Raw genomic sequence first — 25093 nt, forward strand, 5'->3', positions numbered from 1 at the left:
CAGGAACGTGTACAGCGGACATCAACAAACAGAAGAATGAAATTAAATAAGAGGTCAAACCTATTTCCGTAATGTGAACTCTCTGTGCTTTATAGCCCAGGACAATGTGTCTGTGCTCACTACGGCACCGTATTCCCTATACTGTGCTTTACTTTTTACAGCAGAGACAAACGGTCTATAAGAGGAATGTTGGAATTCTGAGTTTCAACTGTTCTGCCTGTGATTATTATTATCTGACCCTGCTGGTCATTTATGAACAGTTGAACATCTTGGCCATGTTCTGTTATAATCTCCACCCGGCACAGCCAGAAGAGGACTGGCCACCCCACATAGCCTGGTTCCTCTCTACCCGGCACAGCCAGAAGAGGACTGGCCACCCCTCATAGACTGGTTCCTTTCTAGGTTTATAATCTCCACCCCTCATAGCCTGGTTCCTCTCTAGGTTTATAATCTCCACCTGGCACAGCCAGAAGAGGACTGGCCAGCCCTCAGAGCCTGGTTCCTCTCTAGGTTTCTGGCCTTTCTAGGGAGTTTTTCCTAGCCACCGTGCTTCTACACCTGCATTGCTTGCTGTTTGGGGTTTTAGGCTGGGTTTCTGTACAGCACTTTGAGATATCAGCTGACGTACGAAGGGCTATATAAATACATTTGATTTGATTTGAGTGATGTTTTCAGTTTAGAAGCTCTCGAGATCTATGACCCCTGGTCAAAAGCAGTGTACTACATAGGGGACGCCATTACAGATGCAGCCGATGCTAACCTTGGCAGAGAGGTGGAGGGCCGTCCATCTGGAGCCTCTCCCCCAGCCTGCACGTCAGGATCTCCGAGCCCAACAGGGTGAACCCTGGCAGGCACTGGTACCGGATAATGTCCCCTGGAGGAACCACACACACACACACACACACACACACACACACACACACACACACACACACACACACACACACACACACAGTCTTTCAGATAGGAGGCATAGACATCACTAAACACCACCAGGCCTGGCTTGATATAATCAGATGCCAGGTCAGCTCAGACAAGCACAGCTAAAATATTTTAAATAAATCAAATACTATTTGAACCCAAGTCTGACGACAATACTGTAGCCGTCAAGGCATTATCAAGATGGACACTCTGATGAAGAGCTGGGGTACCTTTGATACAACCATATTGTCGTATCTTGGAAGGAAACAGGGCCTTGCAAAAGTATTCAGAGAGTGTGGATTTCTTCACATTTTATTGTGTTACAAAGTGGGATTAGCATTGATTTATTTGTCGTTTTTGGAGATTTGGTTTTCATTTAACCTAGAGTGAGCGAGAAAAAGGCAGTTCTTGAACATGGGGTGAGACATTCTCACAAATTTGTAAATAAAGCCAGTTTGTTATTTAGAATACATTATTTGGGGCAGCAGGTAGCGTAGTGGTTAGAGCGTTGGACTAGTAACCTGAAAGGTTGCAAAATCGAATCCCCGAGCTGACAAGGTACAAATCTGTCGTTCTGCCCCTGAACAGGCAGTTAACCCACTGTTCCTAGACTGTCATTGAAAATAAGAATTTGTTCTTAACTGACTTGCCTAGTTAAATAAAGGAAGGAAATAATTAAATAAACATTTCTGGAGAAACCTAACTTGATTATTTATCAGACTTGCTGAAATTCAGTGAATAATAATGTCATGGAATATAATTCAATATTTTAGTTTCTCCATGCTTGTCTCAGAGCAGTGCAAAACAGTGATGAAATAGATGTTCACGGCAATTTCACGATTGTTGAAATGGACGGACCAAGGCGCAGCATGATTTGAGTTCCACATATTTATTTAAAGTGAAACTTTTCAACAAAACATTTGTTTTTGTTTTTTTAAAGCAATGAATCCATGACTACGTGGTGCAACAAACACAATATCCCACAAAGCTGTGAGAAAGGGCTCCCTAAATATGATCCCCAATTAGAGGCAACAATTACCAGCTGCCTCTAATTGGGAAACATACAACTCACCAACTTAGAAATAGAATGACTAGAACACCCACCCCTAGTCACGCTCTGACCTAAACACCATAGAGAACCAAGGGCTCGGAGAGTGACAATAATGATATTCTGGAGATTATTTTGTTTAATAAAAAATAAACGACAGTGAGCGATTGTAATCTGAATTAAAGGCCAAAATAATATTTATAAAAATACAGCCCTACTAAAAGCCATGATGGCGCTGTACAACGTGTGTATTTGAAAGAGTTTTTTCCCAGTAAGCAAAAAGTTGTTTACCTTCATTAGACAATTTTGTTTCAGTATTTCTATAAACCAGTAATATTTATTCCCATAGTAATTCATTATGGATCAATAACTAAATACACATTTTGAAAGAGTTATTTTTATCAATATTTTATTAACGAAAAGCGTAAAGATGCCATTATTAGTTAAATTGTTTTAGTTTGAAGGTGCAGACTGGCACTAAGAACAACGGGAATGTTTCCTTAGCCAGCGCCGTTATTAGTGAAATGCCTCTTAAATATTTTGGAGATGATTTTGTTTTCAAATAACGTAAAATGAGCAAGAAAATACCCCAGTCTTGAACATGGGGTGAGACATTGTTACTAATTTGTAATTTAGAATTATTTATGTTTTTAGAGGGAGAGAAACCAAAAACCTACAGTCATCTCACGGGTCTCCCCAGTCGAGGGCTGCACGGGTATTAAACCAGCATCTGTAGCAACACAGCTTGCACTGCGCCACTTTGATATAAATAAATGAATGAATACAGAGAAATAACCAGCCAACTCACCAACCAAACAACTCACCAACCAAACAACTCACCAACCAAACAACTCACCAACCAAACAACTCACCAACCAAACAACTCACCAACCAAACAACTCACCAACCAAACAACTCACCAACCAAACAACTCACCAACCAAACAAATCACCAACCAAACAACTCACCAACCAAACAACTCACCAACCAAACAACTCACCAACCAAACAACTCACCAACCAAACAACTCACCAACCAAACAACTCACCAACCAAACAACCCACCAACCAAACAACCCACCAATCAAACAACTCACCAACCAAACAACTCACCAACCAAACAACCCACCAACCAAACAACTCACCAACCAAACAACCCACCAACCAAACAACTCACCAACCAAACAACTCACCAACCAAACAAACACATGTATAAAAGGTGACAGACCTATTTCAAACTCGTCATGTTCTGTGAGGACTTCTGCGTTGGCAACAGCTGGAGGAGACTGACACACTCTCAGTTGGTATGCTGTGAAGGGGGATAAACAACAACAATAAACAACAACAATAAAGAACAACAACAATAGAAGGTAAACATTAACTTACGTATCAACACAAGAGTTCGGCTCTTGATATGCATCCTGTCAGCTCATCAAACTGTCATCACCCCTCCTTCATCCTGTCAGCTCATCAAACTGTCATCACCCCTCCTTCATACTGTCAGCTCATCAAACTGTCATCACACCCCCTTTATCCTGTCAGCTCATCAAACTGTCATCACACGTCCTTCATCCTGTCAGCTCATCACACCTCCATCATCCTGTCTGCTCATCAAACTGTCATCACACCTCCATCATCCTGTCAGCTCATCAAACTGTCATCACACCCCCTTCATCCTGTCAGCTCATCACACCTCCTTCATCCTGTCAGCTCATCAAACTGTCATCACACCTCCTTCATCCTGTTAGCTCATCAAACTGTCATCACCCCTCCTTCACCCTGTCAGCTCATCACACCTCCTTCATCCTGTCAGCTCATCAAACTGTCATCACACCTCCTTCATCCTGTCAGCTCATTAAACTGTCATCACACCTCCTTCATCCTGTCAGCTCATCAAACTGTCATCACACCTCCTTCATCATCCTGTCAGCTCATCAAACTGTTATCACACCTCCTTCATCCTGTCAGCTCATCACACCTCCTTCATCCTGTCAGCTCATCAAACTGTCATCACACCACCTTCATCCTGTCAGCTCATCAAACTGTCATCACACCTCCTTCATCCTGTCAGCTCATCACACCTCCTTCATCCGGTCAGCTCATCAAACTGTCATCACACCCCCTTCATCCTGTCAGCTCATCACACCTCCTTCATCCTGTCAGCTCATCAAACTGTCATCACACCTCCTTCATCCTGTTAGCTCATCAAACTGTCATCACCCCTCCTTCACCCTGTCAGCTCATCACACCTCCTTCATCCTGTCAGCTCATCAAACTGTCATCACACCTCCTTCATCCTGTCAGCTCATTAAACTGTCATCACACCTCCTTCATCCTGTCAGCTCATCAAACTGTCATCACACCTCCTTCATCATCCTGTCAGCTCATCAAACTGTTATCACACCTCCTTCATCCTGTCAGCTCATCACACCTCCTTCATCCTGTCAGCTCATCAAACTGTCATCACACCACCTTCATCCTGTCAGCTCATCAAACTGTCATCACACCTCCTTCATCCTGTCAGCTCATCACACCTCCTTCATCCGGTCAGCTCATCAAACTGTCATCACACCTTCTTCATCCTGTCAGCTCATCAAACTGTCATCACACCTCCTTCATCCTGTCAGCTCATCAAACTGTCATCACACCTCCTTCATCCTGTCAGCTCATCAAACTGTCATCACACCTCTTTCATCCTGTCAGCTCATCACACCTCCTTCATCCTGTCAGCTCATCACACCTCCTTCATCCTGTCAGCTCATCAAACTGTCATCACACCTCCTTCATCCTGTCAGCTCATCAAACTGTCATCACACCTCCTTCATCCTGTCAGCTCATCACACCTCCTTCATCCTGTCAGCTCATCACACCTCCTTCATCCTGTCTGCTCATCAAACTGTCATCACACCTCCTTCATCCTGTCAGCTCATCACACCTCCTTCATGCTGTCAGCTCATCAAACTGTCATCACACCTCCTTCATCCTGTCAGCTCATCACACCTCCTTCATCCTGTCAGCTCATCAAACTGTCATCACACCTCCTTCATCCTGTCAGCTCATCAAACTGTCATCACACCTCCTTCATCCTGTCAGCTCATCACCCCTCCTTCATCCTGTCAGCACATCAAACTGTCATCACACCTCCTTCATCCTGTCAGCTCATCAAACTGTCATCACCCCTCCTTCATCCTGTCAGCTCATCAAACTGTCATCACCCCTCCTTCATCCTGTCAGCTCATCAAACTGTCATCACACCTCCTTCATCCTGTCAGCTCATCAAACTGTCATCACACCCCCTTCATCCTGTCATCTCATCACACCTCCTTCATCGTGTCAGCTCATCAAACTGTCATCACACCCCCTTCATCCTGTCAGCTCATCACACCTCCTTCATCCTGTCAGCTCATCAAACTGTCATCACACCTCCTTCATCCTGTCAGCTCATCAAACTGTCATCACACCTCCTTCACCCTGTCAGCTCATCAAACTGTCATCACCCCTCCTTCATCCTGTCAGCTCATCACACCTCCTTCATCCTGTCAGCTCATCACACCTCCTTCACCCTGTCAGCTCATCAAACTGTCATCACCCCTCCTTCATCCTGTCAACTCATCACACTTCTAAGCCTGTAAATCCATAGAATGTCCAGCTATCATGATTATGAACCTCAACCACGATCATAAAAAAAGGCATGATAATTCAAACTGTGGTAAGATGACTGTTGATATCCAGGTTTTTATCAGTATAAATCGTGACAATAAGAACAACAAGGCGCTAGGGAGCAGAATGGACTAAAATACAACCAGCTAATAAAGGTGGTGACAACAGCATAGTAATCAATACGTCAGCCTCATCCGGACCCATGTGCTCCTACAGTATTTATTTAACTAGTCAGTTATAAGAACTAAGTCTTATATACAATGACGGCCAAACCCAGACGACGACGGGCCAATTGTGCACCGTCCTACGGGACTCCCGATCACGGCCGGATGTGATGCAGCCTGGATTCGAACCAGGGACTGTAGTGACGCCTCTAGCACTGTGATGCAGTGCCTTAGACCGCTTTGATGCAGCCTGGAATCAAACCACGGTCTGTAGTGACGCCTCTAGCACTGAGATGCAGTGCCTTAGACCGCTGTGATGCAGCCTGGAATCGAACCACGGTCTGTAGTGACGCCTCTAACACTGAGATGCAGTGCCTTAGACCGCTGTGATACAGCCTGGAATCGAACCACGGTCTGTAGTGACGCCTCTAGCACTGAGATGCAGTGCCTTAGACCGCTGTGATACAGCCTGGAATCAAACCATGGTCTGTAGTGGCGCCACTAGCACTGAGATGCAGTGCCTTAGACCGCTGTGATACAGCCTGGAATCGAACCACAGTCTGTAGTGACGCCTCTAGTACTGCCTCAGACCGCTGCCTCAGACCGCTGCCTCAGACCGCTGCCTCAGATCACTGCGTCAATCGGGGAGCCCGAGGTTTTCATTGACTTAATTCAGCTTCCCCTCTATTCCTTTCAACCACTCTCCTCCTTACCTGACTATAAATTCATAAAGACTAAGTTCATAAAGACTAAGTTCACAAAGACTAAGTTCATAAAGACTAAGTTCATAAACACTGTAGGTTCATAAAGACTAAGTTCATAAAGACTAAGTTCATAAAGACTAAGTTCATAAACACTGTAGGTTCATAAAGACTAAGTTCATAAAGACTAAGTTCATAAAGACTAAGTTCATTAATGCAGTAAGTTCATAAAGACTAAGTTCATAAAGACTAAGTTCATTAATGCACTAAGTTCATAAAGACTAAGTTCACAAAGACTAAGTTCATAAAGACTAAGTTCATAAACACTGTAGGTTCATAAAGACTAAGTTCATAAAGACTAAGTTCATAAAGACTAAGTTCATAAAGACTAAGTTCATAAAGACTAAGTTCATAAAGACTAAGTTCATAAACACTGTAGGTTCATAAAGACTAAGTTCATAAAGACTAAGTTCACAAAGACTAAGTTCATAAAGACTAAGTTCATAAAGACTAAGTTCATAAACACAGTAAGTTCATAAAGACTGAGTTCATAAAGACTAAGTTCATTAATGCAGTAAGTTCATAAACACTAAGTTCATAAACACTAAGTTCATAATGACTATAAATTCGTAAAGGCAGTAAGTTCATGAATGCTGTAAGTTCATTATTTTACCAATGTCCAGTCTAGGGTTCTATTTAATATACTGGTTCATTTGAATCAAAATCATTACAGCTGAAGCAGTCTCTTTAACAGGGAACACTCACCATGGTAACTAATGGTAACTAAGTAGAAACTTTAAAAGGGCACTACTCACCATGGTAACTAAGTAGAAACTGTAAAAGGGCACTACTCACCATGGTAACTAAGTAGAAACTGTAAAAGGGCACTACTCACCATGGTAACTAAGTAGAAACTGTAAAAGGGCACTACTCACCATGGTAACTAAGTAGACACTTTAAAAGGGCACTACTCACCATGGTAACTAAGTACAAAGAACCCGCTAGTGCTGAAATCACTGTGGAACTTGATGAGGACATGATTGGCTGTGGTATAGACCTCTTTCTGGGGCGTGTTCCCACTGAACTGACCAATCTGAGGAGATCCTTGGTCAGGTCCGTCCCTGTAAGGAGAGACGATAACCAATCAGCGGTGAGTTAGTTTCCCCAAAGCTTTGTAGTTAATTAGTCTAGACAGCCTGGTCGAACAGCAGAGAGAAAGAGAGAGTCATTAGTCTGGACAGCCTGGTCCCACAGCAGAGAGAGAGAGAGTCATTAGTCTGGACAGCCTGGTCCCACAGCAGAGAGAGAGAGAGTCATTAGTCTGGACAGCCTGGTCCCACAGCAGAGAGAGAGAGAGTCATTATTCTGAACAGCCTGGTCCCACAGCAGAGAGAGAGAGAGTCATTAGTCTGGACAGCCTGGTCCCACAGCAGAGAGAGAGAGAGAGAGAGAGAGAGTCATTAGTCTGGACAGCCTGGTCCCACAGCAGAGAGAGAGAGAGCCATTAGTCTGGACAGCCTGGTCCAACAGCAGAGAGAGAGAGAGTCATTAGTCTGAACAGCCTGGTCCCACAGCAGAGAGAGAGTGAGAGAGTCATTAGTCTGGACAGCCTGGTCCCACAGCAGAGAGAGAGAGAGTCATTAGTCTGGACAGCCTGGTCCCACAGCAGAGAGAGAGAGTCATTAGTCTGAACAGCCTGGTCCCACAGCAGAGAGAGAGAGAGAGTCATTAGTCTGGACAGCCTGGTCCCACAGCAGAGAGAGAGAGAGTCATTAGTCTGGACAGCCTGGTCCCACAGCAGAGAGAGAGAGTCATTAGTCTGGACAGCCTGGTCCCACAGCAGAGAGAGAGAGAGTCATTAGTCTGGACAGCCTGGTCCCACAGCAGAGAGAGAGAGTCCTTAGTCTGAACAGCCTGGTCCCACAGCAGAGAGAGAGAGTCATTAGTCTGGACAGCCTGGTCCCACAGCAGAGAGAGAGAGTCATTAGTCTGGACAGCCTGGTCCCACAGCAGAGAGAGAGAGAGAGTCATTAGTCTGGACAGCCTGGTCCCACAGCAGAGAGAGAGAGAGAGTCATTAGTCTGGACAGCCTGGTCCCACAGCAGAGAGAGAGAGAGTCATTAGTCTGGACAGCCTGGTCCCACAGCAGAGAGAGAGAGAGTCATTAGTCTGGACAGCCTGGTCCCACAGCAGAGAGAGAGAGTCATTAGTCTGGACAGCCTGATCCCACAGCAGAGAGAGAGAGAGAGTCATTAGTATGGACAGACTGGTCCCACAGCAGAGAGAGAGAGTCATTAGTCTGGACAGCCTGGTCCCACAGCAGAGAGAGAGAGAGAGAGTCATTAGTCTGGACAGCCTGGTCCCACAGCAGAGAGAGAGAGTCATTAGTCTGGACAGCCTGATCCCACAGCAGAGAGAGAGAGTCATTAGTCTGGACAGCCTGGTCCCACAGCAGAGAGAGAGAGTCATTAGTCTGGACAGCCTGGTCCCACAGCAGAGAGAGAGAGTCATTAGTCTGGACAGCCTGGTCCCACAGCAGAGAGAGAGAGAGCCATTAGTCTGGACAGCCTGGTCCCACAGCAGAGAGAGAGAGAGCCATTAGTCTGGACAGCCTGGTCCCACAGCAGAGAGAGAGAGAGTCATTAGTCTGGACAGCCTGGTCCCACAGCAGAGAGAGAGAGAGCCATTAGTCTGGACAGCCTGGTCCCACAGCAGAGAGAGAGAGTCATTATTCTGAACAGCCTGGTCCCACAGCAGAGAGAGAGAGAGTCATTAGTCTGGACAGCCTGGTCCCACAGCAGAGAGAGAGAGAGAGAGAGAGAGAGAGTCATTAGTCTGGACAGCCTGGTCCCACAGCAGAGAGAGAGAGAGCCATTAGTCTGGACAGCCTGGTCCAACAGCAGAGAGAGAGAGAGTCATTAGTCTGAACAGCCTGGTCCCACAGCAGAGAGAGAGTGAGAGAGTCATTAGTCTGGACAGCCTGGTCCCACAGCAGAGAGAGAGAGAGTCATTAGTCTGGACAGCCTGGTCCCACAGCAGAGAGAGAGAGAGTCATTAGTCTGGACAGCCTGGTCCCACAGCAGAGAGAGAGTGAGAGAGTCATTAGTCTGGACAGCCTGGTCCCACAGCAGAGAGAGAGAGAGTCATTAGTCTGGACAGCCTGGTCCCACAGCAGAGAGAGAGAGAGTTATTAGTCTGGACAGCCTGGTCCCACAGCAGAGAGAGAGAGAGTCATTAGTCTGGACAGCCTGGTCCCACAGCAGAGAGAGAGAGTCATTATATAAATTGTTTGACTGTAAATCTTCTGAGGGTGAAGTATACACAATTTTCCACATTAGGGCCCTTTGATGTTGTGAGAGTGGTCTAGGTCTGTGGCCCTGTAGCGATGAGCAATAACCAGGGGAGAGTGAGAGTTACGCCTGTATCCCAAACAACCAGGGGAGAGTGTGAGTTACGCCTGTATCCCAAACAACCAGGGGAGAGTGAGAGTTAGGCCTGTATCCCAAACAACCAGGGGAGAGTGTGAGTTACGCCTGTATCCCAAACAACCAGGGGAGAGTGAGAGTTAGGCCTGTATCCCAAACAACCAGGGGAGAGTGTGAGTTACGCCTGTATCCCAAACAACCAGGGGAGAGTGAGAGTTAGGCCTGTATCCCAAACAACCAGGGGAGAGTGTGAGTTAGGCATGTATCCCAAACAACCAGGGGAGAGTGTGAGTTATGCCTGTATCCCAAACAACCAAGGGAGAGTGTGAGTTACGCCTGTATCCCAAACAACCAGGGGAGAGTGTGAGTTAGGCATGTATCCCAAACAACCAGGGGAGAGTGTGAGTTACGCCTGTATCCCAAACAACCAGGGGAGAGTGTGAGTTAGGCATGTATCCCAAACAACCAGGGGAGAGTGTGAGTTATTTGTCTCCCAGACAACCAGGGGAGAGTGTGAGTTATTTGTCTCCCAAACAACCAGGGGAGAGTGTGAGTTACGCCTGTATCCCAAACAACCAGGGGAGAGTGAGAGTTAGGCATGTATCCCAAACAACCAGGGGAGAGTGTGAGTTACGCCTGTATCCCAAACAACCAGGGGAGAGTGTGAGTTACGCCTGTATCCCAAACAACCAGGGGAGAGTGTGAGTTACGCCTGTATCCCAAACAACCAGGGGAGAGTGTGAGTTAGGCATGTATCCCAAACAACCAGGGGAGAGTGTGAGTTATTTGTCTCCCAGACAACCAGGGGAGAGTGTGAGTTATGCCTGTATCCCAAACAACCAAGGGAGAGTATGAGTTACGCCTGTATCCCAAACAACCAGGGGAGAGTGAGAGTTAGGCCTGTATCCCAAACAACCAGGGGAGAGTGTGAGTTAGGCATGTATCCCAAACAACCAGGGGAGAGTGTGAGTTATTTGTCTCCCAAACAACCAGGGGAGAGTGTGAGTTATGCCTGTATCCCAAACAACCAGGGGAGAGTGTGAGTTATTTGTCTCCCAAACAACCAGGGGAGAGTGTGAGTTATGCCTGTATCCCAAACAACCAGGGGAGAGTGTGAGTTATTTGTCTCCCAAACAACCAGGGGAGAGTGTGAGTTATTTGTCTCCCAGACAACCAGGGGAGAGTGTGAGTTATGCCTGTATCCCAAACAACCAAGGGAGAGTATGAGTTACGCCTGTATCCCAAACAACCAGGGGAGAGTGAGAGTTAGGCCTGTATCCCAAACAACCAGGGGAGAGTGTGAGTTAGGCATGTATCCCAAACAACCAGGGGAGAGTGTGAGTTATTTGTCTCCCAAACAACCAGGGGAGAGTGTGAGTTATGCCTGTATCCCAAACAACCAGGGGAGAGTGTGAGTTATTTGTCTCCCAAACAACCAGGGGAGAGTGTGAGTTATGCCTGTATCCCAAACAACCAGGGGAGAGTGTGAGTTATTTGTCTCCCAAACAACCAGGGGAGAGTGTGAGTTATTTGTCTCCCAAACAACCAGGGGAGAGTGTGAGTTCCCTCTGCGTCCTAAATGCCACCCTATCCTCTACATAGTCCATTATGGGCCATGGTCAAACGTAGTACACTTTATAGGGAGCAGGGTATCCCTAAAACTTGGTAGCTAACGTAACACTTTATTTCTCTTGATAATAACCAGCCAATCAGCAAGGAGAGAATAACAACTGTTAAATCTTTGACCGTTAGACCATCGATCTTCTGAAGTGCCTGAAGTGAACAACAACAACAACAACAACAACAAATCCACCAAAAATGAAGCAGGTTACCGTTGTTTTTTATTTATTTATTTTACCTTTATTTAACTAGGCAAGTCAGTTAAGAACAAATTCTTATTTTCAATGACGGCCTAGGAACAGTGGGTTAACTGCCTGTTCAGGGGCAGAACGACAGATTGTGTACCTTGTCAGCTCGGGGATTTTGAACGTACAACCTTTCTGTTACTAGTCCAATGCTCTAACCACTAGGCTACCCTGCCGCCCCAAGTGTTGTGTTGTTTTCGTGACTAGTTAAGTGCTACGAAAGCTACAAAGCTTTCTGGGGAACAATCACCCCTACCGTTGTGACCCAGTGTATTCTGGGTTTAGGTCATCGATGGTTTTCGTGACTAGTTAAGTGCTATGAAAGCTACAAAGCTTTCTGGGGAACAATCACCCCTACCGTTGTGACCCAGTGTATTCTGGGTTTAGGTCATCGAGGGTTTTCGTGACTAGTTAAGTGCTACGAAAGCCACAAAGCTTTCTAGGGAACAATCACCCCAACCGTTGTGACCCAGTGTATTCTGGGTTTAGGTCATTGATGGTTTTCGTGACTAGTTAAGTGCTACGAAAGCTACAAAGCTTTCTAGGGAACAATCACCCCAACCGTTGTGACCCAGTGTATTCTGGGTTTAGGTCATCGAGGGTTTTCGTGACTAGTTAAGTTCTACGAAAGCTACAAAGCTTTCTAGGGAACAATCACCCCAACCGTTGTGACCCAGTGTATTCTGGGTTTAGGTCATCGAGGGTTTTCGTGACTAGTTACAGTGCCTTGCGAAATTATTCGGCCCCCTTGAACTTTGCGACCTTTTGCCACATTTCAGGCTTCAAACATAAAGATATAAAACTGTATTTTTTTGTGAAGAATCAACAACAAGTGGGACACAATCATGAAGTGGAACGACATTTATTGGATATTTCAAACTTTTTTAACAAATCAAAAACTGAAAAATTGGGCGTGCAAAATTATTCAGCCCCCTTAAGTTAATACTTTGTAGCGCCACTTTTTGCTGTGATTACAGCTGTAAGTCGCTTGGGGTATGTCTCTATCAGTTTTGTACATCGAGAGACTGACATTTTTTCCAATTCCTCCTTGCAAAACAGCTCGAGCTCAGTGAGGTTGGATGGAGAGAATTTGTGAACAGCAATTTTCAGTTCTTTCCACAGATTCTCGATTGGATTCAGGTCTGGACTTTGACTTGGCCATTCTAACACCTGGATATGTTTATTTTTGAACCATTCCATTGTAGATTTTGCTTTATGTTTTGGATCATTGTCTTGTTGGAAGACAAATCTCCGTCCCAGTCTCAGGTCTTTTGCAGACTCCATCAGGTTTTCTTCCAGAATGGTCCTGTATTTGGCTCCATCCATCTTCCCATCAATTTTAACCATCTTCCCTGTCCCTGCTGAAGAAAAGCAGGCCCAAACCATGATGCTGCCACCACCATGTTTGACAGTGGGTATGATGTGTTCAGGGTGATGAGCTGTGTTGCTTTTACGCCAAACATAACGTTTTGCATTGTTGCCAAAAAGTTCAATTTTGGTTTCATCTGACCAGAGCACCTTCTTCCACATGTTTGGTGTGTCTCCCAGGTGGCTTGTGGCAAACTTTAAACAACACTTTGTATGGATATCTTTAAGAAATGGCTTTCTTCTTGCCACTCTTCCATAAAGGCCAGATTTGTGCAATATACGACTGATTGTTGTCCTATAGACAGAGTCTCCCACCTCAGCTGTAGATCTCTGCAGTTCATCCAGAGTGATCATGGGCCTCTTGGCTGCATCTCTGATCAGTCTTCTCCTTGTATGAGCTGAAAGTTTAGAGGGACGGCCAGGTCTTGGTAGATTTGCAGTGGTCTGATACTCCTTCCATTTCAATATTATCGCTTGCACAGTGCTCCTTGGGATGTTTAAAGCTTGGGAAATCTTTTTGTATCCAAATCCAGCTTTAAACTTCTTCACAACAGTATCTCGGACCTGCCTGGTGTGTTCCTTGTTCTTCATGATGCTCTCTGCGCTTTTAACGGACCTCTGAGACTATCATAGTGCAGGTGCATTTATACCGAGACTTGATTACACACAGGTGGATTGTATTTATCATCATTAGTCATTTAGGTCAACATTGGATCATTCAGAGATCCTCACTGAACTTCTGGAGAGAGTTTGCTGCACTGAAAGTAAAGGGGCTGAATAATTTTGCATGCCCAATTTTTCAGTTTTTGATTTGTTAAAAAAGTTTGAAATATCCAATAAATGTCGTTCCACTTCATGATTGTGTCCCACTTGTTGTTGATTCTTCACGAAAAAATACAGTTTTATATCTTTATGTTTGAAGTCTGAAATGTGGCAAAAGGTCGCAAAGTTCAAGGGGGCCGAATACTTTCGCAAGGCACTGTAAGTGCTACGAAAGCTACAAAGCTTTCTGGGGAACAATCACCCCTACCGTTGTGACCCAGTGTATTCTGGGTTTAGGTCATCGAGAGTTTTCGTGACTAGTTAAGTGCTACGAAAGCTACAAAGCTTTCTGGGGAACAATCACCCCTACCGTTGTGACCCAGTGTATTATGGGTTTAGGTCATCGAGGGTTTTCGTGACTAGTTAAGTTCTACGAAAGCTACAAAGCTTTCTGGGGAACAATCACCCCTACCGTTGTGACCCAGTGTATTCTGGGTTTAGGTCATCGAGGGTTTTCGTGACTAGTTAAGTGCTACGAAAGCTACAAAGCTTTCTGGGGAACAATCACCCCTACCGTTGTGACCCAGTGTATTCTGGGTTTAGGTCACCGAGGGTTTTCGTGACTAGTTAAGTGCTACGAAAGCCACAAAGCTTTCTAGGGAACAATCACCCCTACCGTTGTGACCCAGTGTATTCTGGGTTTAGGTCATCGGGGGTTTTCGTGAATAGTTAAGTGCTACGAAAGCTACAAAGCTTTCTGGGGAACAATCACCCCCAAACACGTACAGACACATTTAAGAAAGAAAATACACTGGATACAGGAAGAAGAATGAAGAAGAAGAATGAAGAAGAAGAATGAAGAAGAAGAAGAATGAAGAAGAATGAAGAAGAAGAATGAAGAAGAATGAAGAAGAAGAATGAAAAAGAAGAATGAAGAAGAAGAAGAATGAAGAAGAAGAAGCACGTTGCTGTACTATGAGTGGTCTGGGTCCTCCAGGGTCCTAGCTCGCTAGCTAAGTGCTGTCCTATGAGTGGTCTGTGTCCTCCAGGGTCCTAGCTAGCTAGCTAAGTGCTGTACTATGAGTGGTCTGGGTCCTCCAGGGTCCTAGCTAGCTAAGTGCTGTACTATGAGTGGTCTGGGCCTTCCAGGGTCCTAGCTAGGTGCTGTACTATGAGTGGTCTGGGACCTCCAGGGTCCTAGCTAGCTAAGTGCTGTACTATGAGTGGTCTGTGTCCTCCAGGGTCCTAGCTAGCTAAGTGCTGTACTATGAGTGGTCTGTGTCCTCCAGGGTCCTAGCTAGCTAAGTGCTGTACTATGAGTGGTCTGGGTCCTCCAGGGTCCTAGCTAGCCCAGTGCTGTACTATGAGTGGTCTGGGTCCTCCAGGGTCCTAGCTAGCTAAGTGCTGTACTATGAGTGGTCTGTGTCCTCCAGGGTCCTAGCTAGCTAAGTGCTGTACTATGAGTGGTCTGGGTCCTCCAGGGTCCTAGCTAGCCCAGTGCTGTACTATGAGTGGTCTGGGTCCTCCAGGGTCCTAGCTCGCTAGCTAAGTGTTGTACTATGAGTGGTCTGGGTCCTCCAGGGTCCTAGCTAGCTAGCTAAGTGCTGTACTATGAGTGGTCTGGGTCCTCCAGGGTCCTAGCTAGCTAAGTGCTGTACTATGAGTGGTCTGGGTCCTCCAGGGTCCTAGCTAGCTAAGTGCTGTACTATGAGTGGTCTGGGTCTTCCAGGGTCCTAGCTAGCTAGCTAAGTGCTGTACTATGAGTGGTCTGGGTCTTCCAGGATCCTAGCTAGCTAGCTAAGTGCTGTACTATGAGTGGTCTGGGTTGTCCAGGGTCCTAGCTAGCTAAGTGCTGTACTATGAGTGGTCTGTGTCCTCCAGGGTCCTAGCTAGCTAGCTAAGTGCTGTACTATGAGTGGTCTGGGTCCTCCAGGGTCCTAGCTAGCTAAGTGCTGTACTATGAGTGGTCTGGGTCCTCCAGGGTCCTAGCTAGCTAAGTGCTGTACTATGAGTGATCTGGGTCTTCCAGGGTCCTAGCTAGCTAGCTAAGTGCTGTACTATGAGTGGTCTGGGTCTTCCAGGGTCCTAGCTAGCTAGCTAAGTGCTGTACTATGAGTGGTCTGGGTTGTCCAGGGTCCTAGCTAGCTAAGTGCTGTACTATGAGTGGTCTGTGTCCTCCAGGGTCCTAGCTAGCTAGCTAAGTGCTGTACTATGAGTGGTCTGGGTCCTCCAGGGTCCTAGCTAGCTAAGTGCTGTACTATGAGTGGTCTGGGTCCTCCAGGGTCCTAGCTAGCTAAGTGCTGTACTATGAGTGGTCTGGGTCTTCCAGGGTCCTAGCTAGCTAGCTAAGTGCTGTACTATGAGTGGTCTGGGTCTTCCTGGGTCCTAGCTAGCTAAGGGCTGTACTATGAGTGGTCTGGGTCCTCCAGGGTCCTAGCTAGCTAAGTGCTGTACTATGAGTGGTCTGGGTCTTCCTGGGTCCTAGCTAGCTAAGTGCTGTACTATGAGTGGTCTGGGTCTTCCAGGGTCCTAGCTAGCTAGCTTAGTGCTGTACTATGAGTGGTCTGGGTCTTCCAGGGTCCTAGCTAGCTAGCTAAGTGCTCTACTATGAGTGGTCTGGGTCTTCCAGGGTCCTAGCTAGCTCAGTGCTGTGCTATGAGTGGTCTGGGTCCTTCAGGGCCCTAGCTCGATAGCTAAGTGCTGTACTATGAGTGGTCTGGGTCCTCCAGGGTCCTAGCTAGCTAAGAGCTGCACTATGAGTGGTCTGGGTCCTCCAGGGTCCTAGCTAGCTAGCTAAGTGCTGTACTATGAGTGGTCTGGGTCCTCCAGGGTCCTAGCTAGCTAAGTGCTGTACTATGAGTGGTCTGGTTCTTCCAGGGTCCTAGCTAGCTAAGTGCTGTACTATGAGTGGTCTGGGTCCTCCAGGGTCCTAGCTAGCTAAGTGCTGTACTATGAGTGGTCTGGGTCCTCCAGGGTCCTAGCTAGCTAAGTGCTGTACTATGAGTGGTCTGGTTCTTCCAGGGTCCTAGCTAGCTAAGTGCTGTACTATGAGTGGTCTGGGTCTTCCAGGGTCCTAGCTAGCTAAGTGCTGTACAATGAGTGGTCTGGGCCTTCCAGGGTCCTAGCTAGCTAAGTGCTGTACTATGAGTGGTCTGGGTCTTCCTGGGTCCTAGCTAGCTAAGTGCTCTACTATGAGTGGTCTGGGTCTTCCAGGGTCCTAGCTAGCTAGCTAAGTGCTCTACTATGAGTGGTCTGGGTCTTCCAGGGTCCTAGCTAGCTAGCTAAGTGCTGTACTATGAGTGGTCTGGGTCTTCCAGGGTCCTAGCTAGCTAAGTGCTCTACTATGAGTGGTCTGGGTCCTCCAGGGTCCTAGCTAGCTAAGTGCTGTACTATGAGTGGTCTGGGTCCTCCAGGGTCCTAGCTAGCTAGCTAAGTGCTGTACTATGAGTGGTCTGGGTTCTCCAGGGTCTTAGCTAGCTAAGTACTCTACTATGAGTGGTCTGGGTCTTCCTGGGTCCTAGCTAGCTAAGTGCTCTACTATGAGTGGTCTGGGTCCTCCAGGGTCCTAGCTAGCTAAGTAATGTACTATGAGTGGTCTCGGTCCTCCAGGGTCCTAGCTAGCTAAGTGCTGTACTATGAGTGGTCTGGGTCTTCCAGGGTCCTAGCTAGCTAAGTGCTGTACTATGAGTGGTCTGGGTCTTCCAGGGTCCTAGCTAGCTAAGTGCTGTACTATGAGTGGTCTGGGTCTTCCAGGGTCCTAGCTAGCTAAGTGCTGCACTATGAGTGGTCTGGGTCCTCCAGGGTCCTAGCTAGCTAAGTGCTGTACTATGAGTGGTCTGGGCCTTCCAGGGTCCTAGCTAGCTAAGTGCTGTACTATGAGTGGTCTGGGCCTTCCAGGGTCCTAGCTAGCTAAGTGCTGTACTATGAGTGGTCTGGGTCCTCCAGGGTCCTAGCTAGCTAAGTGCTGCACTATGAGTGGTCTGGGTCTTCCAGAGTCCTAGCTAGCTAAGTGCTGTACTATGAGTGGTCTGGGTCCTCCAGGGTCCTAGCTAGCTAGCTAAGTGCTGTACTATGAGTGGTCTGGGTCTTCCAGGGTCCTAGCTAGCTAAGTGCTGTACTATGAGTGGTCTGTGTCTTCCAGGGTCCTAGCTAGCTAGCTAAGTGCTCTACTATGAGTGGTCTGGGTCCTCCAGGGTCCTAGCTAGCTAAGTGCTGTACTATGAGTGGTCTGGGTCTTCCAGGGTCCTAGCTAGCTAAGTGCTGTACTATGAGTGGTCTGGGTCCTCCAGGGTCCTAGCTAGCTAAGTGCTGTACTATGATTGGTCTGGGTCTTCCAGTGTCCTAGCTAGCTAAGTGCTGTACTATGAGTGGTCTGTGTCCTCCAGGGTCCTAGCTAGCTAGCTAAGTGCTGTACTATGAGTGGTCTGGGTCCTCCAGGGTCCTAGCTAGCTAAGTGCTGTACTATGAGTGGTCTGGGTCCTCCAGGGTCCTAGCTAGCTAAGTGCTGTACTATGAGTGGTCTGGGTCCTCCAGGGTCCTAGCTAGCTAAGTGCTGTACTATGAGTGGTCTGGGTCTTCCAGGGTCCTAGCTAGCTAAGTGCTGTACTATGAGTGGTCTGGGTCCTCCAGGGTCCTAGCTAGCTAAGTGCTGTACTATGAGTGGTCTGGGTCCTCCAGGGTCCTAGCTAGCTAGCTAAGTGCTGCACTATGAGTGGTCTGGGTTTTCCAGGGTCCTAGCTAGCTAGCTAAGTGCTGTACTATGATTGGTCTGGGTCTTCCAGGGTCCAAGCTAGCTAAGTGCTGTACTATGAGTGGTCTGGGTCCTCCAGGGTCCTAGCTAGCTAAGTGCTGCACTATGAGTGGTCTGGGTCTTCCAGAGTCCTAGCTAGCTAAGTGCTGTACTATGAGTGGTCTGGGTCCTCCAGGGTCCTAGCTAGCTAGCTAAGTGCTGTACTATGAGTGGTCTGGGTCTTCCAGGGTCCTAGCTAGCTAAGTGCTGTACTATGAGTGGTCTGGGTCTTCCAGGGTCCTAGCTAGCTAGCTAAGTGCTCTACTATGAGTGGTCTGGGTCCTCCAGGGTCCTAGCTAGCTAAGTGCTGTACTATGAGTGGTCTGGGTCTTCCAGGGTCCTAGCTAGCTAAGTGCTGTACTATGAGTGGTCTGGGTCCTCCAGGGTCCTAGCTAGCTAAGTGCTGTACTATGATTGGTCTGGGTCTTCCAGTGTCCTAGCTAGCTAAGTGCTGTACTATGAGTGGTCTGTGTCCTCCAGGGTCCTAGCTAGCTAGCTAAGTGCTGTACTATGAGTGGTCTGGGTCCTCCAGGGTCCTAGCTAGCTAAGTGCTGTACTATGAGTGGTCTGGGTCCTCCAGGGTCCTAGCTAGCTAAGTGCTGTACTATGAGTGGTCTGGGTCTTCCAGGGTCCTAGCTAGCTAAGTGCTGTACTATGAGTGGTCTGGGTCCTCCAGGGTCCTAGCTAGCTAAGTGCTGTACTATGAGTGGTCTGGGTCCTCCAGGGTCCTAGCTAGCTAGCTAAGTGCTGCACTATGAGTGGTCTGGGTTTTCCAGGGTCCTAGCTAGCTAGCTAAGTGCTGTACTATGATTGGTCTGGGTCTTCCAGGGTCCAAGCTAGCTAAGTGCTGTACTATGAGTGGTCTGGGTCCTCCAGGGTCCTAGCTAGCTAGCTAAGTGCTATACTATGATTGGTCTGGGTCCTCCAGGGTCCTAGCTAGCTAAGTGCTGTACTATGAGTGGTCTGGGTCCTCCAGGGTCCTAGCTAGCTAGCTAAGTGCTGTACTATGAGTGGTCTGGGTCCTCCAGGGTCCTAGCTAGCTAGCTAAGTGCTGTACTATGAGTGGTCTGGGTCCTCCAGGGTCCTAGCTAGCTAAGTGCTGTACTATGAGTGGTCTGGGTCCTCCAGGGTCCTAGCTAGCTAGCTAAGTGCTGTACTATGAGTGGTCTGGGTCCTCCAGGGTCCTAGCTAGCTAGCTAAGTGCTGTACTATGAGTGGTCTGGGTCCTCCAGTGTCCTAGCTAGCTAAGTGCTGTACCATGAGTGGTTCGGGTCCTCCAGGGTCCTAGCTAACTAGCTAAGTGCTGTACTATGAGTGGTCTGGGTCCTCCAGGGTCCTAGCTAGCTAGCTAAGTGCTGTACTATGAGTGGTCTGGGTCCTCCAGGGTCCTAGCTAGCTAGCTAAGTGCTGTACTATGAGTGGTCTGGGTCCTCCAGGGTCCTAGCTAGCTAAGTGCTGTACTATGATTGGTCTGGGTCTTCCAGGGTCCTAGCTAGCTAAGTGCTGTACTAACTATAGAGATTTAGGGGGGGGGGGGACTCAACCCAGCCAGAATATCCAGAGAACCTGAGTTTATGTTACGTAAAGCCCAGCTAAATGAGGTCAACATCAGCCACAGCCAGTACTAATGATTTTCAATGATAAGCAATTTCCCTCCGGACTGCTCCTTAACAGGGTTGTCATTATGGCTGAACCTATCGCTGAAGCCTTCGGCCGCTGTCGTCTGCTCTGCTGTACCGGAGAAAACGCATTACCACTAATGCCGACGTCGTGAGAGAGGAGATACATCTGTTTTTCTGACTGACTGCATCCGAAAAGGGAAACCAATTCATCTCTATTGAGTCCAACAGAAGTGTTTTTGGCATGTTTATTGAGTCCAACAGAAGTGTTTTTGGCATGTTTATTGAGTCCAACAGAAGTGTAATTTGTCATGTTTACGGAGTCCAACATAAGTGTAATTTGTCATGTTTATTGAGTCCAACAGAAGTGTTTTTGTCATGTTTATTGAGTCCAACAGAAGTGTTTTTGTCATGTTTATTGAGTCCAACAGAAATGTTTTTGTCATGTTTATTGAGTCCAACAGAAATGTTTTTGGCGTGTCTACTGAGTCCAACAGAAATGTTTTTGTCATGTTTATTGAGTCCAACAGAAATGTTTTTGGCGTGTCTACTGAGTCCAACAGAAGTGTTTTTCTAAAGTGGATGCCTCTTGCAGATGCCTTGTTCTGACTGTAAGCCCGAGGCAGAGCTCAAAGTGTCCCCATGGGAGGAGTGGAGAGAGAGAGAAAGGCCCGGGGTTGGGTTCCCCCGGCGGGGCTGTGTGGTGGGGGTGTGACTGCCTACGGTGCAGCTGAGTTGTTCTACTACTCTACTGTTCTGTTCTGGAATCCAACGGAGGAGAATTCCACATTCTACATTCTACATTCTACATTCCACATTCTACATTCTACATTCCATCTGGCCTCCATTATGCCGATGATTCTAAAAACATATTTTAATGCTTTGCTTTTTAAAAACAAGCAAGTGTAGCCCAATATATACCTCAGGAAAACTGATGGAATTGATGGTTAACTGCTTTGTTAAATGTTGTTAGAGTAGCTGTATCTGTATATATTCCCAGCTGGAAATACTGCCTTTACTGTCATAAAGTACTTAGTGTCCTTTACCTAGTGCCCTTTACTCAGGAAATACATTGTGTGTTCAGTGTGTGGGAGTAGGGAGAGGATAGCAAAGAACACAATGCATATTTCCTTCTGTCTGTATAAAATGTTTTAAAGGTTTGTTTCCTTCGGTCTGTGTGTGATGGTGTGCGAACAACTGTCACCATCGTTACGCGCATCAGACTCACCTGGACTCCATCACTTCCCTGATTACCTTCCCTATATATATATATATATATATATATATATATATATATATATATATATATATATATATATATATATATATATATGTCACTGCCTTTAGTTCCTTCCCCAGGTGTCAATGGTTCTGTTTTAGGTCTGTGCTTTGTTCGCGGTTCTTGGTATAGTATGTTTTCATTCATTAAATCTATTCACTCCCTGAACTTGCTACCTGACTCCCAGCGCACACGTTACACTCTGTATAAAATACTTTAAGGTCTGTTTCCTTCTGTCTGTATAAAATGCTTTACGGTCTGTTTCCTTCTGTCTGTATAAAATGCTTTAAGGTCTGTTTCCTTCTGTCTGTATAAGGTCTGTTTCCTTCTGTCTGTATAAAATGTTTTAAGGTCTGTTTCCTTCTGTCTGTATAAGGTCTGTTTCCTTCTGTCTGTATAAAATGCTTTAAGGTCTGTTTCCTTCTGTCTGTATAAAATGCTTTAAGGTCTGTTTCCTTCTGTCTGTATAAGGTCTGTTTCCTTCTGTCTGTATAAATGTTTTAAGGTCTGTTTCCTTCTGTCTGTATAAGGTCTGTTTCCTTCTGTCTGTATAAAATGCTTTAAGGTCTGTTTCCTTCTGTCTGTATAAGGTCTGTTTCCTTCTGTCTGTATAAAATGCTTTAAGGTCTGTTTCCTTCTGTCTGTATAAGGTCTGTTTCCTTCTGTCTGTATAAGGTCTGTTTCCTTCTGTCTGTATAAAATGCTTTAAGGTCTGTTTCCTTCTGTCTGTATAAGGTCTGTTTCCTTCTGTCTGTATAAAATGCTTTAAGGTCTGTTTCCTTCTGTCTGTATAAGGTCTGTTTCCTTCTGTCTGTATATACCAATAAATTAAATTAATAATTCATATAAATATAGCATCAGAATTATAGATTTAAAAAATAAAAAAATGTTAAGGTATTGTTTTTTGTCTTTATTCAATGACATCACCCACTCTTCCTTTCATCCACACAACATTTCTTGACCCTAAACTCACTCGGCTTTAACCGCGGGGGACTGCGAGTTATGAGTCATACCCCGCGCATCACTACTGAGGATTTTAAGGGGGAAATTACACTATTTAGCAACACATAGGCTATTCGGGAACACGTCCCAAAATACACTCTATTGACACCCTACACCCATAGGGCTCTGGTCAAAAGTAGTGCACTATATAGGGAATAGGGAGCCATAGGGCTCTGGTCTAAAGTAGTGCACTAGATAGGGAATAGGGTGCCATAGGGCTCTGGTCAAAAGTAGTGCACTAGATAGGGAATAGGGTGCCATAGGGCTCTGGTCAAAAGTAGTGCACTAGATAGGGAATAGGGTGCCATAGGGCTCTGGTCAAAAGTAGTGCACTATATAGGGAATAGGGTGCCATTTGTGACGCATTCCATACTACTGTAACGAAGTGCACTACTTACCAGACGGTGATGTAGTCGTAGATGGGTTCAGTATTGAGAACGGTGAAGTTGATGCAGATGCCATTCCCTGGGGGAACCCGTACACTCCACAGACAGTCCTGGAAGTTAGGGTACTCTGCTGGGTGGTCGGGAGAATAGATGGTCCCGTTCAGAGACGTTATATTACCACCACACTGGGCTAGAGGGAGAGGGAGGGAGAGAGGGAGAGACAGAGGGAGAGAGAGAGAGAGGGAGGGAGGGAGAGAGAGAGAGAGGGAGAGAGGGAGGAAGGAAGGAAGGAAGGAAGGAAGGAAGGAAGGAAGGAAGGGAGGGAGGGAGGGAGGGAGGGAGGGAGGGAGGGAGGGAGGGAGGGAGGGGGTTTGAGATCGAGAGAGAGAGAGAGCAGAATGAAGCCGTCAGCCGTCCCCTGATACACTACCCTAGTGGCTAACTGTAAGTAAACCAACCATAACCAAACATGATTTTGTTATTGTTCATGGATGTGTGTATTCTGCAGGGGTAAACCCCAGGATATGTGATTCACTGTCCTTGTTATTGACGTCAGTTACCTGGTCTGTATCTGAAATGGCCCCCTACTCCCTTTATAATGCACTACTTTAGATCAGGGCCCTATTCCCCATATAGTACACTACTTTAGACCAGGGCCCTATTCCCTATATAGTGCACTACTTTAGATCAGGGCCCTATTCCCTATATAGTGCACTACTTTAGACCAGGGCTCTATTCCCTATATAGTGCACTACTTTAGATCAGGGCCCTATTCCCTATATAGTGCACTACTTTAGACCAGGGCTCTATTCCCTATATAGTGCACTACTTTAGATCAGGGCCCTATTCCCTATATAGTGCACTACTTTAGACCAGGGCTCTATTCCCTATATAGTGCACTACTTTAGATCAGGGCCCTATTCCCTATATAGTGCACTACTTTAGACCAGGGCTCTATTCCCTATATAGTGCACTACTTTAGACCAGGGCTCTATTCCCTATATAGTGCACTACTTTAGACCAGGGCTCTATTCCCTATATAGTGCACTACTTTAGACCAGGGCTCTATTCCCTATATAGTGCACTACTTTAGATCAGGGCCCTATTCCCTATATAGTGCACTACTTTAGACCAGGGCTCTATTCCCTATATAGTGCACTACTTTAGATCAGGGCCCTATTCCCTATATAGTGCACTACTTTAGACCAGGGCTCTATTCCCTATATAGTGCACTACTTTAGATCAGGGCCCTATTCCCTATATAGTGCACTACTTTAGACCAGGGCTCTATTCCCTATATAGTGCACTACTTTAGACCAGGGCTCTATTCCCTATATAGTGCACTACTTTAGACCAGGGCTCTATTCCCTATATAGTGCACTACTTTAGATCAGGGCCCTATTCCCTATATAGTGCACTACTTTAGACCAGGGCTCTATTCCCTATATAGTGCACTACTTTAGATCAGGGCCCTGTTCCCTATATAGTGCACTACTTCTGACCAGAGCCCTATTCCCTATATAGTGCACTACTTTAGACCAGGGCCCTATTCCCTATATAGTGCACTACTTTAGACCAGGGCCCTATTCCCTATATAGTGCACTACTTTACACTCAATGCGCCTATAAAATCTCTCAAAGCAAACAACAAACCAGCGTAGTGTTCAAGTTTAAACTGAATATGGATACACTACCACACCACATTTAATGTCACTCTATCAGATAATTCCAAAGAGAAGTCAATTTACAGAGATATTAAATACATTAGGCATGAAGATAATCCACTCACCTTCACAGCATGGTACAGGGTAGTTCCAGTTTCTGCTGACCCCATGCAGGCAGGTGAGTGAGACCTCTCCTATCAGGGTGTAACCTGGCAGGCATTCAAACGAGATGGTCAGGCCCACCCCGAAGTCTCGGCCTATCACCACGCCGTTACGGAACGGCCTCGGGTCAGGGCAGCGCTGGAGCTCATAGGCTATTGGTCAACAGGGAACACAAAGGGCATGTTAATGGGGTTTTATTTGAATGTGTTCGAGGGGGAAAAGGACAGCAGATTAACGTTGCCTGACACCGACCATTAGTCTGTGTGATTAATGGGAAGGC

General features: G+C 46.5%; 1 protein-coding gene across 1 annotated transcript in view; it reads right to left on the bottom strand.

The window, feature by feature from the left end:
* Positions 1 to 25093, bottom strand: part of LOC139393681 (CUB and sushi domain-containing protein 3-like) — a gene marked incomplete at its 5' end in the record, with an annotated part of 562572 nt that overhangs the window by 158218 nt on the left and 379261 nt on the right. Inside the window, 5 exons of the mRNA XM_071142025.1 lie at positions 761 to 874; positions 3197 to 3277; positions 7469 to 7614; positions 23001 to 23178; positions 24777 to 24965. Of these exons, the coding sequence (XP_070998126.1) occupies positions 761 to 874; positions 3197 to 3277; positions 7469 to 7614; positions 23001 to 23178; positions 24777 to 24965 (708 nt within the window). The remainder of the gene's footprint in view (positions 1 to 760; positions 875 to 3196; positions 3278 to 7468; positions 7615 to 23000; positions 23179 to 24776; positions 24966 to 25093) is intronic.

This window comes from Oncorhynchus clarkii, unplaced genomic scaffold (assembly GCF_045791955.1).
Source record: "Oncorhynchus clarkii lewisi isolate Uvic-CL-2024 unplaced genomic scaffold, UVic_Ocla_1.0 unplaced_contig_214_pilon_pilon, whole genome shotgun sequence".
Taxonomy (NCBI): domain Eukaryota; kingdom Metazoa; phylum Chordata; class Actinopteri; order Salmoniformes; family Salmonidae; genus Oncorhynchus; species Oncorhynchus clarkii.